The 14,139-nt window shown below is 43.8% G+C and overlaps 1 protein-coding gene across 1 annotated transcript; it reads right to left on the reverse strand.

Annotated features, from left to right (window-relative positions):
• Positions 1–4,938: 4,938 nt before the first annotated feature.
• On the reverse strand, positions 4,939–13,325 carry INS49_004738 (uncharacterized protein; the record flags this gene model as incomplete). Its single annotated transcript, XM_043165526.1, has 5 exons — positions 4,939–5,449; positions 5,961–6,631; positions 6,730–9,915; positions 9,983–13,179; positions 13,310–13,325. The coding sequence occupies 5 exons, from the start codon at positions 13,323–13,325 to the stop codon at positions 4,939–4,941; spliced, it is 7,581 nt and encodes a 2,526-aa protein (XP_043017655.1).
• Positions 13,326–14,139: the final 814 nt, after the last annotated feature.

Raw genomic sequence — 14,139 nt, forward strand, 5'->3', positions numbered from 1 at the left:
GGCTTATTTAATTTATTTTATACTTATTAATATTATTTTTATATAAATTAAGCTTATAAAGAAAGCTTATGCTTTTAAATAAGACTTTGCTTAAAAGCTAATCTTTTCTCTTAAGGTTAATAAGATCTTTTTTATAAGGTATAGCTAGCTTTATAACTTAAATCTAAGTTAGCATAGCCATAAAAAGGAGTTTGCAGTTTATTATAAAGTATCTTTATTAATTATAATATAGACACGCCCCGCGCCCTTGCCGGGCCTCCCTTTTAAATCTAGAAATCCAAAGCACCCTAGCTTAACTATTAGCTAGCTAAGAGAAAGAAATGCCTTAATACCCTTACAGCCCCTTATTCTTAGCACCTTAGCCCCTTATTATATCCATCATAACTATATTCATCATTACTATATTCCAATTCATTACTTATTACCCTTAGGTTAAAGGCTTTAAGGGGCGCAAAGTTAAGCCCGCATATTATTAGCGCTTAAGGTTCCATGCTTTTAGCTTATAAGCAATTTAATAATATATATTTACCGCCTTATTATAATCCATATATAAGATTAATGCCTTAATAACCTTATTGCAAAGCTATAAAGAAAGCTAATTATAAAAGTAGTTTAACTTTATTTCACCTAATTACTTAAGGCCCCCAGCTTATGCTATTAATTATTTAAACTAAATATAAAATTAAGCAAAGCCATTATAATCTTATATTTAAAATATCTTAAGCTTAGCTAAAATAACTATTTATTAATATAAATTTCCATAATAACACTTTAGGTATTTAAAGAACTTATTTATATTAAAGCTATTTTAAGGCCTGCCTTGCTTATAAAATGCTATAATGCATAATTATACCTTAATAAATAGCTAGCTTTATAAAAAGATTTAATACTTTTAAAGACTCTTAATAAAGTTTATATTAATTCATAGCTTATGCTATATTATAATCTTTTAAGTTAAAAAGCTATCTTAGCTATTATTAAATAAAGGGCTAACTAAGAACGGCTTGCATTAAATTAAGGGTAAATTAAAAGGGTTTGCGCATACTTTAAACTTTGCAAGTTAATAAAGTATTGCTATAAGGAGAAATATAGTAATATTGCTATTAGCATTAATAAGCATTATTATAAATAGCTAAAAGAGCTAAAGCGCTTCTTAAGTATTTTTATAGCTTAATATTAAAGTAAGTTAAGAAATTCTTAGCTATGCATTTTATAAAAAGGTTAATATCCTAAGTATAAGATTATTTATCTTTATAATATAAATATCCTCCTTAATATAATTTAAAGATTGCAATTTAATATTATAAGTTGGCCTTAAGCATTTATTAAAAGGTACTTAAAAGAAGTTATAAATTATAATATTTAAGAAGTAAGTTAGGCCTTAAAAGGGCCTAACCTTAAATTTATCTTTTAAGTATATGCCTTATTATATAAAAGGGTTGGGTGCAGTATGGGCTCGGTATGGGCATGCATTACGGCTTGGGCAATAGCCCAAGCCCATCATATTAATATTATAATAATATAAGCTTAATTATTAATAATAAGTTAATTTATTAATTTTATATTATTTAAAGAGTTTTATATAATTTATTAAAACATTTCTTTTTTATATAAGCATTATTACTTATACTTTATATATTTCTTTAATATTTTTTTAATAAGGGTATAATTAAATATAATAAAGCTATTATTAAGCATTAAATAATTTATAATTTAAATATATTTAAATATATATATAATATTAAAAGGAAAAAAAAGCTATAAGAAAAAGGAATTATAAGTTATAATAATAATAAGAAAGTATTATTAAAAGGCTATATATATATTATAGCTAAGCTATAATGTTATTATAAACCTTAAATAGTTAAAATTAATTTATTTATATTTTATTATATAATATTTAAGATAAGTTATATAATAATAAGTTAATTTTTTTAAAAATGCATTTTAAAGAATTTTTTAATATAATTAAAATTATATTAAAGCTTATTATAATATATTAATAAATAAAATAATATTAAAAAGTATATAAGAATATTAATTAGCTTAATATAATATAAAGTTATTATATTTATATATATTATTTATATATATTTTAAGGATTATATTTTTTATAAAATTAATGCTTATATTAAGTAATAATATATAATTTAAAGGGATAAGGCCTTTATAATAATACTTATTATAGCTAATAATAATAAGTAATTTAAGGAAATAAGGCCCTTATAATAATACTTATTATAATTAATAATAGTAAATAATTTAAGAAAATAAAGCCCTTATAATAATATTTATTATAATTAATAATAATAAGTAATTTACGAAATAAAATACTTATAATAATATTTATTATAATTAATAATAATAAATAGCTTAAAAAATATAATTATTATTATAATATTTTATTATAATAATAATAATTTTTATAATAAATATTTATAAAAAAGTTTAAAATAACTTTATATATATATTATATTTAAGAAATATAAAAATTTAAAGTAAATTAAATAAAAGTTTAAAATAACTTTATATATATATTATATTTAAGTAATATAAAAGTTTAAAGTAACTTTATATATATTATATTTAAGTAATATAAAAATTTAAAGTAAATTAAAAAAAAGTTTAAAGTAACTTTTTTATAAAAAGTATTTATATAAATACTTTACTTAATAAAAAGAATAAGAATATATTTCCTTTTTAATGCTAAGAAAAAGAAATATTATTATTTTTACTTTTTAAATTTAATAATATATATTAAGCCTTTTATATAAATAAATTATAAGATTTAAAATAAAATAAATATAAAAATATAAAGATTTTTTAAATTTTTTAAAATTCTTTTTATTTTTTAAAAAAGGAAGCTTTATTAATTATATATTATAAATTTTAAATTTCTTTTTTCTTTAAATCTCATTTCTTTACTTAACTCTTAATATTAAATCATTATAAATAAAACTTAAAAAAAATATAAATTTTATTATATATACTTTATTATATATTTTAAAATATATATTATATTTTAAGTTAAAATTAAATTATTTATAAAAATAATTATATTTAAAATTTAATAATAAATAACTTAAATTTATTAATATTTCTTAATAACTTTTTAAGTATTTATTCTTTATATTTTTTATAAAAAGCTATAAAAATCCGTTAATTAATAATATTTATTACTTAATAATAAACTATATTATATATAATATTAAAAATTAAAATTAAAGTTATTTAAAAGATATATTAAAAGTATTATTAAAAGTTTTAATTATTAAATATTAAGATTTTAAAAAAGTTTAATTTTATAAGTTATTTTAAATATATTAAAATATTTATATATAAATAATATCTTTTAATTAAAGAATTAAGTTTTTTAATTAATTTAAATAATTTATATATTTTAAATTAAATTAAGAAAAAGCTTAAATTTATTTAAAATTAATAATAATTATATTAAAAGTAATTAAAAAAGCGTATATATTTATATATTTTAAGCTAAAAATTATATTTAAAGTTATAATTATATATTTATATTAAATTTTAATTATTATATTATATTAAAAGAAATATATTTTTAAAAGTTTTAAAATATATATTTTATAAATTTTAATATATTTTTAACTTAAAAAAACTTTTTATAAAGCTTTTAAATTAAATAAATATATTTATAATTTAAACTTTATTTTAATAAATTTATATTATAATAAATGCTTTTAAGAAATTATAATTTTTAAATATATAAAAATTAAGCCTTATTATTTAAACTTAAAAGTTTTACTTTATTATAACTTTTTTAAACTTTTAATATAACTTTTAATTATTAAATTTTAATTAATAAATTATATTAAAAAAAATATATTTTTAAAAGCTTTAAAATATATAATTAATATATTTTAATAATTAATAAATTATATATTAAATATTTTAATATATAATATATATTAATTATTAAAATATTTTATATATTTAATATAAAGAAATAAAAGAAATAAAAGAAATAAAAAAAATAAAAGAAATAAAAGAAATAAAAGAAATAAAAAGTTAATATTAATTAATATTAACGTTTTATTAATTTATTTATTTTAATATAATATTAAAATAAATTAAAATATTAATTAAAAATAAATGTAATTTTCTTATTATTTTTAATTATTATATTAAATAATTTTTTTATTTAATTATTTAATATTAAATTGTGATGGGCTTGGGCTATTGCCCAAGCCTTATATAGTGTGGCTAGATAATCCAAGGGAGCTTGGATTATTACGTACCTTTTGGCGCAAATGGTTGCTGCTTTGCAGCTTATGGAAGAAGGCGCTAGCCAGCCTGCAGCCCCTTTGGGGCCAGCCCATAACATAAATATTAAATAAATTATATTTTATATATAATAATTATATTATAATTATATATAAGCTTTATATTTAATAATAATATTTCTTAAAAATAAAATTAAAGAAGTTTATAATTTCTTTAATAAAACTTATATAATTAAAGAAATTATAAAAGCTTAATTTTATTAATATAAAATTATATAATTAATAAATAAACTTTAAAATTAAGAAAGTTATAATATATTTAATCTTTTATAATAAAATAAAATATATTATAAAATATATTATAAAATATATTATAAAATATATTATAAAATATATTATAAAATATATTATAAAATATATAAAAAGAAAGATTTTAAAATTTTTAAAATTCTTAAATTCTTTAACTTTAAACCCCTTTTTAAAAATATTATATTTAAAATAAAGTTTTAATTTAATTTTTCATTAAAAATATAAGTTAAATGATATATAAAATATTAAGATTAAGCTTTTAAGTTTTATTTAAGTTTAATAAAAAGGGGTTGTAAAGTGGGTGTTTATGTGGAAAAGGCGGCCGGGAAGGGGGGGCGGCCGGAATCGGGGCCGGGGACGTTATGTTTCTTGCTTAAGCAAATGATTTGATCTTCCTTAAGCTTTCCAACGCTGAAACAGGGTCGTTATTAATACCGTCGGGCTCCTCCTCATCCAGCAAATCCAATCCATAACTCGCGTCCCTAAGCAAACAATATGTCGTGCTGGTGCCATCATCATCGCCGTACACGACCAACGAAATGTGGCCTGGGACATGGCCAGGGGTGTGCACCGCAACGATAGTCCCATCGGCCGTGATTTTTCCCGAGTGCTCCCAGGGGCCAATGGAGCTGCCCGAAAAGTCGATCAGAGTGGGCTGGAATCCTTCCGGCCAGTGTTGTGGGACACAGCCGGATAATGTCGCGTGGATGGGGCTGTTGCCAAAAGCAGCCCAATGCTCGGCGCTCACGTAGACGGGGACGTCTGGCGCGAGGTGACTCAGGACGATTGCCTGGAGATGGCGGGGCTCTACGCCGTGCGCTTTCAGCTGGTTGACAATTCCGTCCTCCGGCCTAATGTCAACGCTGCTGAACATCTTGGTTGGACTGGAATATGGCAGGTAGCCGGGGTCGTTGAAACAAGGCGATTCTCCCGTGTTGAATAGAATCCGATCGTCAGGGTGAGATATGAGGAAAACGCCGATGGGCAGGGGGTCAGTCCATTGTCGATTGGCGATGCAGCGGAGTCGGCGGAGTGTGACAAATTGGTCCTAATAGGTCTTCACGGGCTGATTTTTCATGGGCAGTTTGATCTGGACTGATCCAGTAGAAACGAAGGTCAGGCCAACGCGTGTTTGAGTATCTGCATCCATCATGAAGGCTGTACACAAACAAAAGACCCAGCAGAAGACCAGAAGGTAACAGAGAAAGCTCCCCATTGACTGGAAGTCAAAGGATGTGAGTCGTTAGCCGGTGATGCTAACTACTAATTGTCCTAACCTTCCATGTGCCGAGATCCATGTGTAGCGAATGCCGAGCGGTCGGACAGCCGGCTCATAATTATGGTAAACTTTTCCCAACTCCATAACTGCCCTATGAGGCTATGTGTGATACTAACTGGCTTTTCTCCGCAATCTTGGCTGCAAACTCCTTGATTGGCACGGCCGACACAATTTCCAGCAAGGCTATATTCGCCTTGAGCTCCCGCGAGATCCAGTTACGCACCTCGATGGCTGTCAGTGAATCGACACCGTAACGGTACAGCGGCTGTGCCGGGTCCACCTCGGACGGGGGCATCTGCAGGATCTCGGCCGTCCGCTTGACCAGCGCCTCGGTCACGACCTGGGCGGCCTGCTCCATGCTGGGAACGCCCGCAAGCTGCGAAGCAAGCGACACCGTGGCGGTTGTCCCGGCCTGGTGTTGCCCGTCACCACCTGCGCCCGTGGCCACCGCCAAGGCGCTAAAGCGCTCGTCCGCAAAGTAGTACGGCAGAGGGAGATGATTGGCGGCCCAGACGTCCGCCGAGCCCAGGCCCGTGACCACCTGTGCAGGGACGTCTTCGCCCTCCTGCTGGCTGTGGATAATGCTCTTGACAAGAGCGTGAAAGACAGGCTCTGGAATACCGACTGCGTCCTCCCACTGGCCGAGCACGCCACTCTCCGCCCTCTTCTCCGCCAGCACACCGACATCACGCATGATACCCAAGTCGATAGCCACAGCCCTCAGCCCGTGCGCACGCCGGTACGCCGCCAGTGCATCTTGGTACGCATTGCCGGCTGCGTACGCGGCCTGCGACGGGTTGCCGATGACGCCTGAGACAGATGAGCACAAGATGAAGAAGTCGAGCTCCCCGTCCCACGAGCTATCAAAGTACTCATGCAAGTTACGCGATCCCTGTACCTTGGCCGCAACGGGTCTGTCCACTGCTCGTATGTCATCTTCTCGAACACCACATCGCGCAGCACCATGGCCAGCTGCACCACGCCCCGCACGGGCGGGAGCTCCTGCTCGCACTGCGACAGAGCGGAGCGGAGCGAGGCGGCGTTGGTGATGTCGGCCCGGTACGGCCGGACAGTGACGCCACGCGCCGCAAGCTCCGCCATCAGCGCCTGGGCCTCGTCCGTCCTGTCACCCGAGCGCGAGAGGAAGGCGATGTTGCGGGCTCCGGCGGCGGCGAAGCTTCGCGCGAGACTGCGCCCCAGGCCGCCCATGCCGCCGACCAGGAGGTACGTGGCAGCGGGCTCGAGGCGGAATAGGTCACCCGCCCGCTGGAAAACGGGTGCTCGCGCGTTGTTGTTGTTGTTGTCGTCGTCGTCGTCGTCGTCGTCGTCAGCGCCGGCGAAGGACAGGACGGCCTTGCCGGTGTGCTTGCCCTGCTGCATGATGCGGAACACGTCCTCGACCTGGCCGGCCTGGTACGCTTTCAGGGGGAAGGCGGGCGATAGGTGGCCCTGTTCGACAAGCTGGTAGACCTCGGCGAGGACCGATCCGAGGTCCTCGAGCGGGTAGTTCAGGATGTCGCAGAAGGCAAACGTGGCGTTCTTGACAAAGGGCCTCATGTCTAGCTGCGAGTTGGCCGTGATATCGCGGAGGCCGATCTCGACAAAGGTCCCGAACGGCGCCAGGCAGCTCGAGTCCCACGAGGCCCGGAGCAGCTCGTCGGCAAGCGAGTTCAAGATGCAGTCGACACCGCGGCCATCAGTGATGCGCTCAATGCCCCTGACGAAGCTGAGGTCGCGCGAGTAGAAGATGTGCTCCGGCGGGATCTGGAACCGTTCCGTCATGAGCCTTCGTTTGCTCTCGGACCCGACCGTCACGTAGATGACCAGGCCTAGATACGTGGCAAGCTGGATGGCTGCTTGTCCCACCCCACCGGCAGCTGCGTGGATCAAGACGGACTGGCCTCTTCGTAGCCTGGCCAGCCGAACAAGCGCATAGTAGGCCGTGACGTGGACCAGGTTGATGGCGGCGCCCTCCTCAAATGTGATCGAGTCGGGCAGTCTGTGCACGACCTCCTGGGGGGTTCGAACGACGGTGGCATGGCTTCCGTACGCGTGTGCGGCAACTCGGTCACCGGGCTGGAAACGAGTTACTGCCTGGCCCGTCCGGACAACGACGCCGCTGGCTTCGAGGCCTAGCATCGGCACCGGGACCAGGCCCATGGCTCCCATGATGTCTTTGAAGTTAATGCTCGAAGCGTGCACCTGGATCTCCACATGCGTGTCGCCGAGTGGTTGGAGCGCCCGTTCGTCCCTGACAAAGTGCAGCGTGTCCAGCAGCCCGGGCCTGCCAATAGCCAGTCGAAGGGGGCCCCTTGCCTTCTCCTGCGCCAGGGACACGACACGCGTGGCGTCTTTGAGGTGGCGAGCGATGCGCCTCTCGCCCGCGTGGCTCTTGTACACCCGGGCCGTCTGGAGCATGCCCTGCACCACGCGAAACTCGTTGTCCGGACAGGTACTACGATCGCTCATGAGGACCCGACCCGCGAGCAACGGTACATTGGCTAGCCCGTCGGCATCGGGGCTGTCGACATGGAGGGTCTGGAATCGCAGACTGGCCGTCTCGCTGGACATGGTTCGTGCGAAGCCGTCGACGACGTGAAAGGACGGGTCGTCGCCGCCTGTGACCCACAGGATCCGCTCGCTCTGCAACACCAGTCTTCTAAGGGCGTTGAAATCACGCTCCGACATGTCGTGTAGTACGGGCTGCTCGAGCTCCAGCAAAGATATGATGGCAGAACCGGCCGAGGCCGACTCGGTGAGCTCATCGTGCCAACTTGCTACCGAGATGGTTTTCCCATGCCCAACCAATTCATCCTTTAGCATTCTGGAGAAATCTTGGACAATAAGTGAAGGTGTGGATGCTTCAACAATGATGAAGTTGTCGGCGGATTGTGTCTCGTTGCTTTGTTCTCGTTGCGCCTTTTCAAATCGAAACACGGCCACAACAGCCCCATCGTCTTCTGCGCCGGGAACTACCGACTGGGCTCGCCAACCCCTGGACCCAAGCAGGGACGCTGCTGCTGCGTAGTTCTCACGGTTCTTGGGAGCGAGGACGAGTGCTGCACCCGGCTTGGCAAGGTGGACGAAAGTATCCAGGAGGTTCTTGTCCCCGTCCTTGTCCTTGTCTGCCAAGTCATGGAGGAGTTGTGGCGGAACGACCAGGAGGTCCGCAGACAAAGCGTCCTTGACGGCCTGTTGGAGTAGCAGTGGCTCACCGAGGATGTCCACGGCAGAAGCCCCATCCTCCTCGTCACCATCGGCAATACCTGAACCGTCTGTGTTGTCTACCAGAGCGTACCGGATATTGGAAGTTGGAACCGCCCCCTCTGGCAGCAAACCGTGCTTACCAAGGGCCCTGTCCACGGCCGAGCGGCGAAGACCCTTGCGATTCAAAACCAGCTCGACGACTGCCGCCGCAGGCTTCTCATGAAGTAGCATGCCGAGAAGCTGAGCCAGCGCGCCCTCAGGCTGAGGCGGTCCTCCTTCGACTGTGCGGACAACCTTGGCCAGATGTGCTTCTTCCAAAAGACTCAAAGCATAGTCCCACCGAGTCTCGTACGTGACCGACGCTCCGGGCCCGTCGAGAACACGACCGATGTCATTATCAAGATCCTGCCCATCCTGCCCAGCACCACCGCCCCCTGCAACATCGAGCTCGGAAATGCGGAAGTCGGTGACGGAGATGTGCATTCTGGAGAGCTCCTTATCAAAGAGGAACATGTCATTTGTCTGCTCGTGGAACCCGTGGCGTTTGTTGGTGCTGAACCCGGCCATGAGGTCATCGGGGTTGCCCGGGACGTCCATGGCGATCTCCATGGCGCCCAGATAAGTCGGGGCAAACGGCTTCAGGCCCAGGACGCCGTCACGAAAGGTGGCGCCGACCCAGCACTGGAAGATGGCGTCGAGCGTGGCCGCGTGAATCAGAAACGGCCTCTTGCCCGGCTGCTGTGACTGGCCCTGGCCGAACGTCTTGCCAATGTCGGTGATGCGGAGATCAAAGTACGTCTTGCCCGAGTCCACATGCAGATTCTCGACACCCTGGAAGACGTCGCCGTACTTGAAGCCGGTGTCCTTTGCGATTCGCGAGTAAAAGTCTGCTTTCAACATGGTCGTCCCCCCGGAGTTTGAGCTCCTGCACGATGTCCCGGTACTGTGTTATCCTCTGGTCGCGGATGTGCCCGTCCTCGCGGACCATGTGCTCACTCCTGCCGGGCGCATAGTCGATCGTGATGAGGCCGCGGCAGTTGTCTCGCAGCTGGCTGGTGCTGGTGTTGGCCGACGACACGGTAAAGTCCCACCACGGACCTGCCTGGCCTCCAGACCTGGACATGGTGACCACCACCTCGGTGGCCACGCCCTCGAGGATGGACAAGGCTGCCATGACCGACACGTCGCGCAGTCGCAGGGCATGGATGGCCTTGCCCGGCTCAGCCAGTTGCTGGGCTGCCTCGAGCACGGTGCTGATCATCCCGGCCGCGGGGAAAACGACCGTGTCGCCGACCGTGTGGCCGCGCAACCAGGGCTCGTCGTCGAGCCGGATAAAGCCACGCCATACGCGTTGCCTTTCCTGCATGGTGGGCGTCGGTGCCCCCAGTAGACTCTTCATCGGTGCGTCGCGGTGCCAACGTTCCTTCTGCACACGCGGATAGGCGTTGTACTTGTGCTCATGCATCCAGGGATACGGAGGCAGATCCGTCAGGAGTCCAGGTCCCGACTGCAGATTCAGATCGCCGTTGACCTTGGCCATGTCCAAGGAGAAGCCTTGGTGGAAGAGCTCTTGGACCAGCTGCAGGCTCGTCTCGATCGCGTCGGCACCACGTCGGAGAACAGATTGATACGCCACATTCTGCACGCCGTGGTGTGACAGGATCTGCTCGATGGGTCCGCCCAAGGTGCTATGCGGCCCTATCTCGACGAGCAGGTCAATCTCTGGCTCGGTTGTGTCCGCTGGCTGTACCAGTTCCTTCAAGGCATCCGAGAACAGCACTGGCGACACGAAGTTCTGCAACCAGTAGAAAGGGCCCATTTGTTCACACGAAACCTCCTCCCCCAGCACGCTCGACATCATGCGCGTTCCGTCCTCAGCCACGGGCTTGACAGGCTCGATGCTCTCCATGGATTGGTAGTATTCACCGGAAACAGTCGCCACATGGGACGAGTGATAGGCAACTTGCACCTTGAGCCTCCGGCACCAGGTTTCCCGTTGCTGGAGCGCAGAAGCCATGGCATCGATGGCCGTCGAGTCCCCGGAGAGGGTGATGCTGGCGGGGGCGTTCACGCAGGCGACCGTCAGCTTGTCGACCAGTCCGAGATCCGCTATGAGGCCCTCGGCCGTCTCGCGCGAACATGACGCAGCCATCATAGCACCGTCCAAGTGCGGAGCGACGGCCGGCAGCATGGCCGAAGCCGTGCCTCGGGAGTAGGCCACCACGATGGCATCCTGGTGCGTCAAGGCCCCCATGCAATAAGCAGCGGCAATTTCTCCGCTCGAGTGGCCGACGACCTTGGCCGGCGTGCTAAGGCGGGAGCTGCCCCATGAGCGAATCTCATCCACGAGGGCGATCTGCAGCACCGTGCAGATCGGTTGGCTGATCTCGGGCGCGGAAAGTCGCGACTCATCGCCCGTCTTGGAAAGCTCGTCGACAGGATCCCATGGGCATCCGAGGCTGCCGAGGATGGCGGCCGACTTGGCTACAGAGTCCCGGAACACCGGTCGTTCAAGAAGCTGGATGCCCATCCCGGCCCACTGGGCGCCCTGACCCGTAAAGACAAAGGCGACTCGTGGTTCTCGGCTCGCACGCGAAACCTTCACCGCCGCGCTGGCCTCTTCGGGTCGGGCGGCGAGCTCCAGCTGTTGCTGCAGCTGGGATAGGCTGCTCGCCACGCAGCTTCCCTTCCAGCCCAGGCTGGATCGTGCGGTGTCAAGGGTGTGCGCGAGCCTACCGAGGTACTCCGGCTCGCCCTGGTCCGCCGTCCACGTCGGGTTTTCGAGCCGGACGTTTTGGATGTGCCTTACGAGCGAGTCACAAACTCGTTTGATACCAGCCTGGTCGTTACTGCTGAAGACGAATAGCCTTTTCCTGTTGACCTTTATGGTAGAGGTATTCTGTACAGGTGTGGGGGCAGACGAAGGTGGTTGTCGGTATTCCTCGAGGACGAGATGCGCATTCGTCCCTCCCATGCCGAAGCTGCTCACGCTCATGCGTTTGGTCTCACTCTCGGCCGCGGGCCAGGGAGTTAGCGATGTCGGGACGACCATGTTCCATTTGTCAAAGGGAATAGCATGGTTGGCCTTGTGGAAGTGCACGTTGGGCGGAAGCATGCCGTGCTCCAGCGACAGAACGCCCTTGATGATGCCCGCTACACCCGCGGCAGGCTCGAGATGGCCTATGTTCGCCTTGACGCTGCCCACATACAGTTTACGAGACTCGTTCGTGCCTCGACCAATGGTGTTATGAATCGCCTCCAGCTCGATAGGATCTCCGACTTTGGTACCCGTCCCGTGCGCTTCCACGTACTGTGTCGCGTCATAATCCAGCCCGTTGGACTCGTAGACAACACGGATCAGCTCGGCCTGGGCGGAGCCGGACGGTGTCGAAATTGTTTTGGTCCACCCGTCCGAGTTGACACCGCTACCGCGGATGACGGCACGGATATGGTTCCCATCGCGAATAGCCTGGTCCAGCGGCTTGAGCACGATAATACCGCAGCCCTCGGCCCTTCCATACCCATTCGCCTGCTCGTCAAACGAGAGCGATCGCCCATCCGGATTGAGCACCCCTAAGCTACTAAGTTCCATGGTTGCCTCGGGTGAGAGTGTCATATTGATCCCGCCTGCGACAGCCATCTCCGCCTGGCCGGACCGCAGGCTCTCGCACGCCTGGTGAATAGCCACGAGGCTCGACGAGCACGCCGTCTCGACCGTCATGCTCGGGCCGCGCAGGTCGAAGAAGTGCGACAGGCGGTTGCTGACCATCTCGTCGCTGACGCCCATCAGGTAGAGCCGGGGCCAGTGCTCAAAGTCGCGCACGATGGCGTCGCGGTAGTCGCTCCAGGCCGTACCGATGATGCACGCCGTCCGCGTGCCCGCCACCCGGGGCGGTGGAAGCCCGGCGTTCTCGAGGGCCTCGTACGTCACCTCGAGCAAGATGCGCTGCTTGGGGTCGAGCACGGATGCTTCTGCGGCTGACAGCTTGAAGAAGGACGAGTCGAACGCATAGGGATCCTCCTTGATGAAGTGCCCGCCCTTGGTTGGCAACACATTTTGTCGATCCTTGCTGTTGGCGTGGTAAAAGGCTGAGGTGTTGTAACGATCCGTATCGGGAGAGTACGCATCTGGACATGTTAGTAAGTACTTGGTTACAAAGTGGTGTATCAGTCCGTCAAGATGCTTTTTGCTTCTGTCTCCCATGCGTATCGCAGGTTTGACATTCCGTTTCTGTCCGTACTTCATATTGGCACTCACCTTTCCCATCTTTCATAAGGTTCCAGAATTCAGTCGGGCAGGTCGCATCACCAGGAAAACGGCAGCCCAACCCAACCACAGCAACAGGGAAATTGTCCCGGCGAGCATGAGAAGACCCCATGATAAGCCTGTTTAATACTGAACTTAAACAGCAGCTAGAAACGATCGACGCTGTCCTGGTTTGGCCGAGAAAGCAGATGGTTATCCAGGTGGTTTCCTGCTTTCCAAACCAAGTCCAGTCGACAACCGAGGGTATCATAGGTTTATCACGCCAATGCTCCCAACGATCGACAGCACTGCACAGAATCCAGCTATTCGTACTGAAGTACCGCATGAGATCCATGTCATATACATTCCCACGCCCATGGTCGCGATAGAGCCCATGGCCTGGGAACCGTGACTCAGCAGTCCACACCGCGACTCAGGGTGTTGAGGGAGTAATTACCGATTGCAAGTCAGTGTGTTATTGTAGTCAACCAGGGACGCTATAATTAAGCTAGAATTCTTTTTTGAACACAGGGCCCTTTCTATCTTTAAACGCACCCACAGCTTGTCATGTCGAGGTAGAAGGGTGAGTCGGGGGTGGTCAGCAGTGCGGTGATCATACTGTGTGCGGCGCCTTTAAACCCACCATAATTTCCCACCAACCTAACCTCTTCTAGTGACATTATACCCTTTTTTTTTTAAACAGTAATGATTATATAGTTTTTTTTAAAAAAAAAATTTATTATTTTTAAAATAATTTACTTTAATATAAATAAAATTTACCTTTAAAAGTTATAAATAATAACAAAAGTTTTAATTATCAAGCTTTATATAACTTTTTAAGG

This window comes from Diaporthe citri, assembly GCF_014595645.1.
Source record: "Diaporthe citri strain NFHF-8-4 chromosome Unknown scaffold_13, whole genome shotgun sequence".
Taxonomy (NCBI): domain Eukaryota; kingdom Fungi; phylum Ascomycota; class Sordariomycetes; order Diaporthales; family Diaporthaceae; genus Diaporthe; species Diaporthe citri.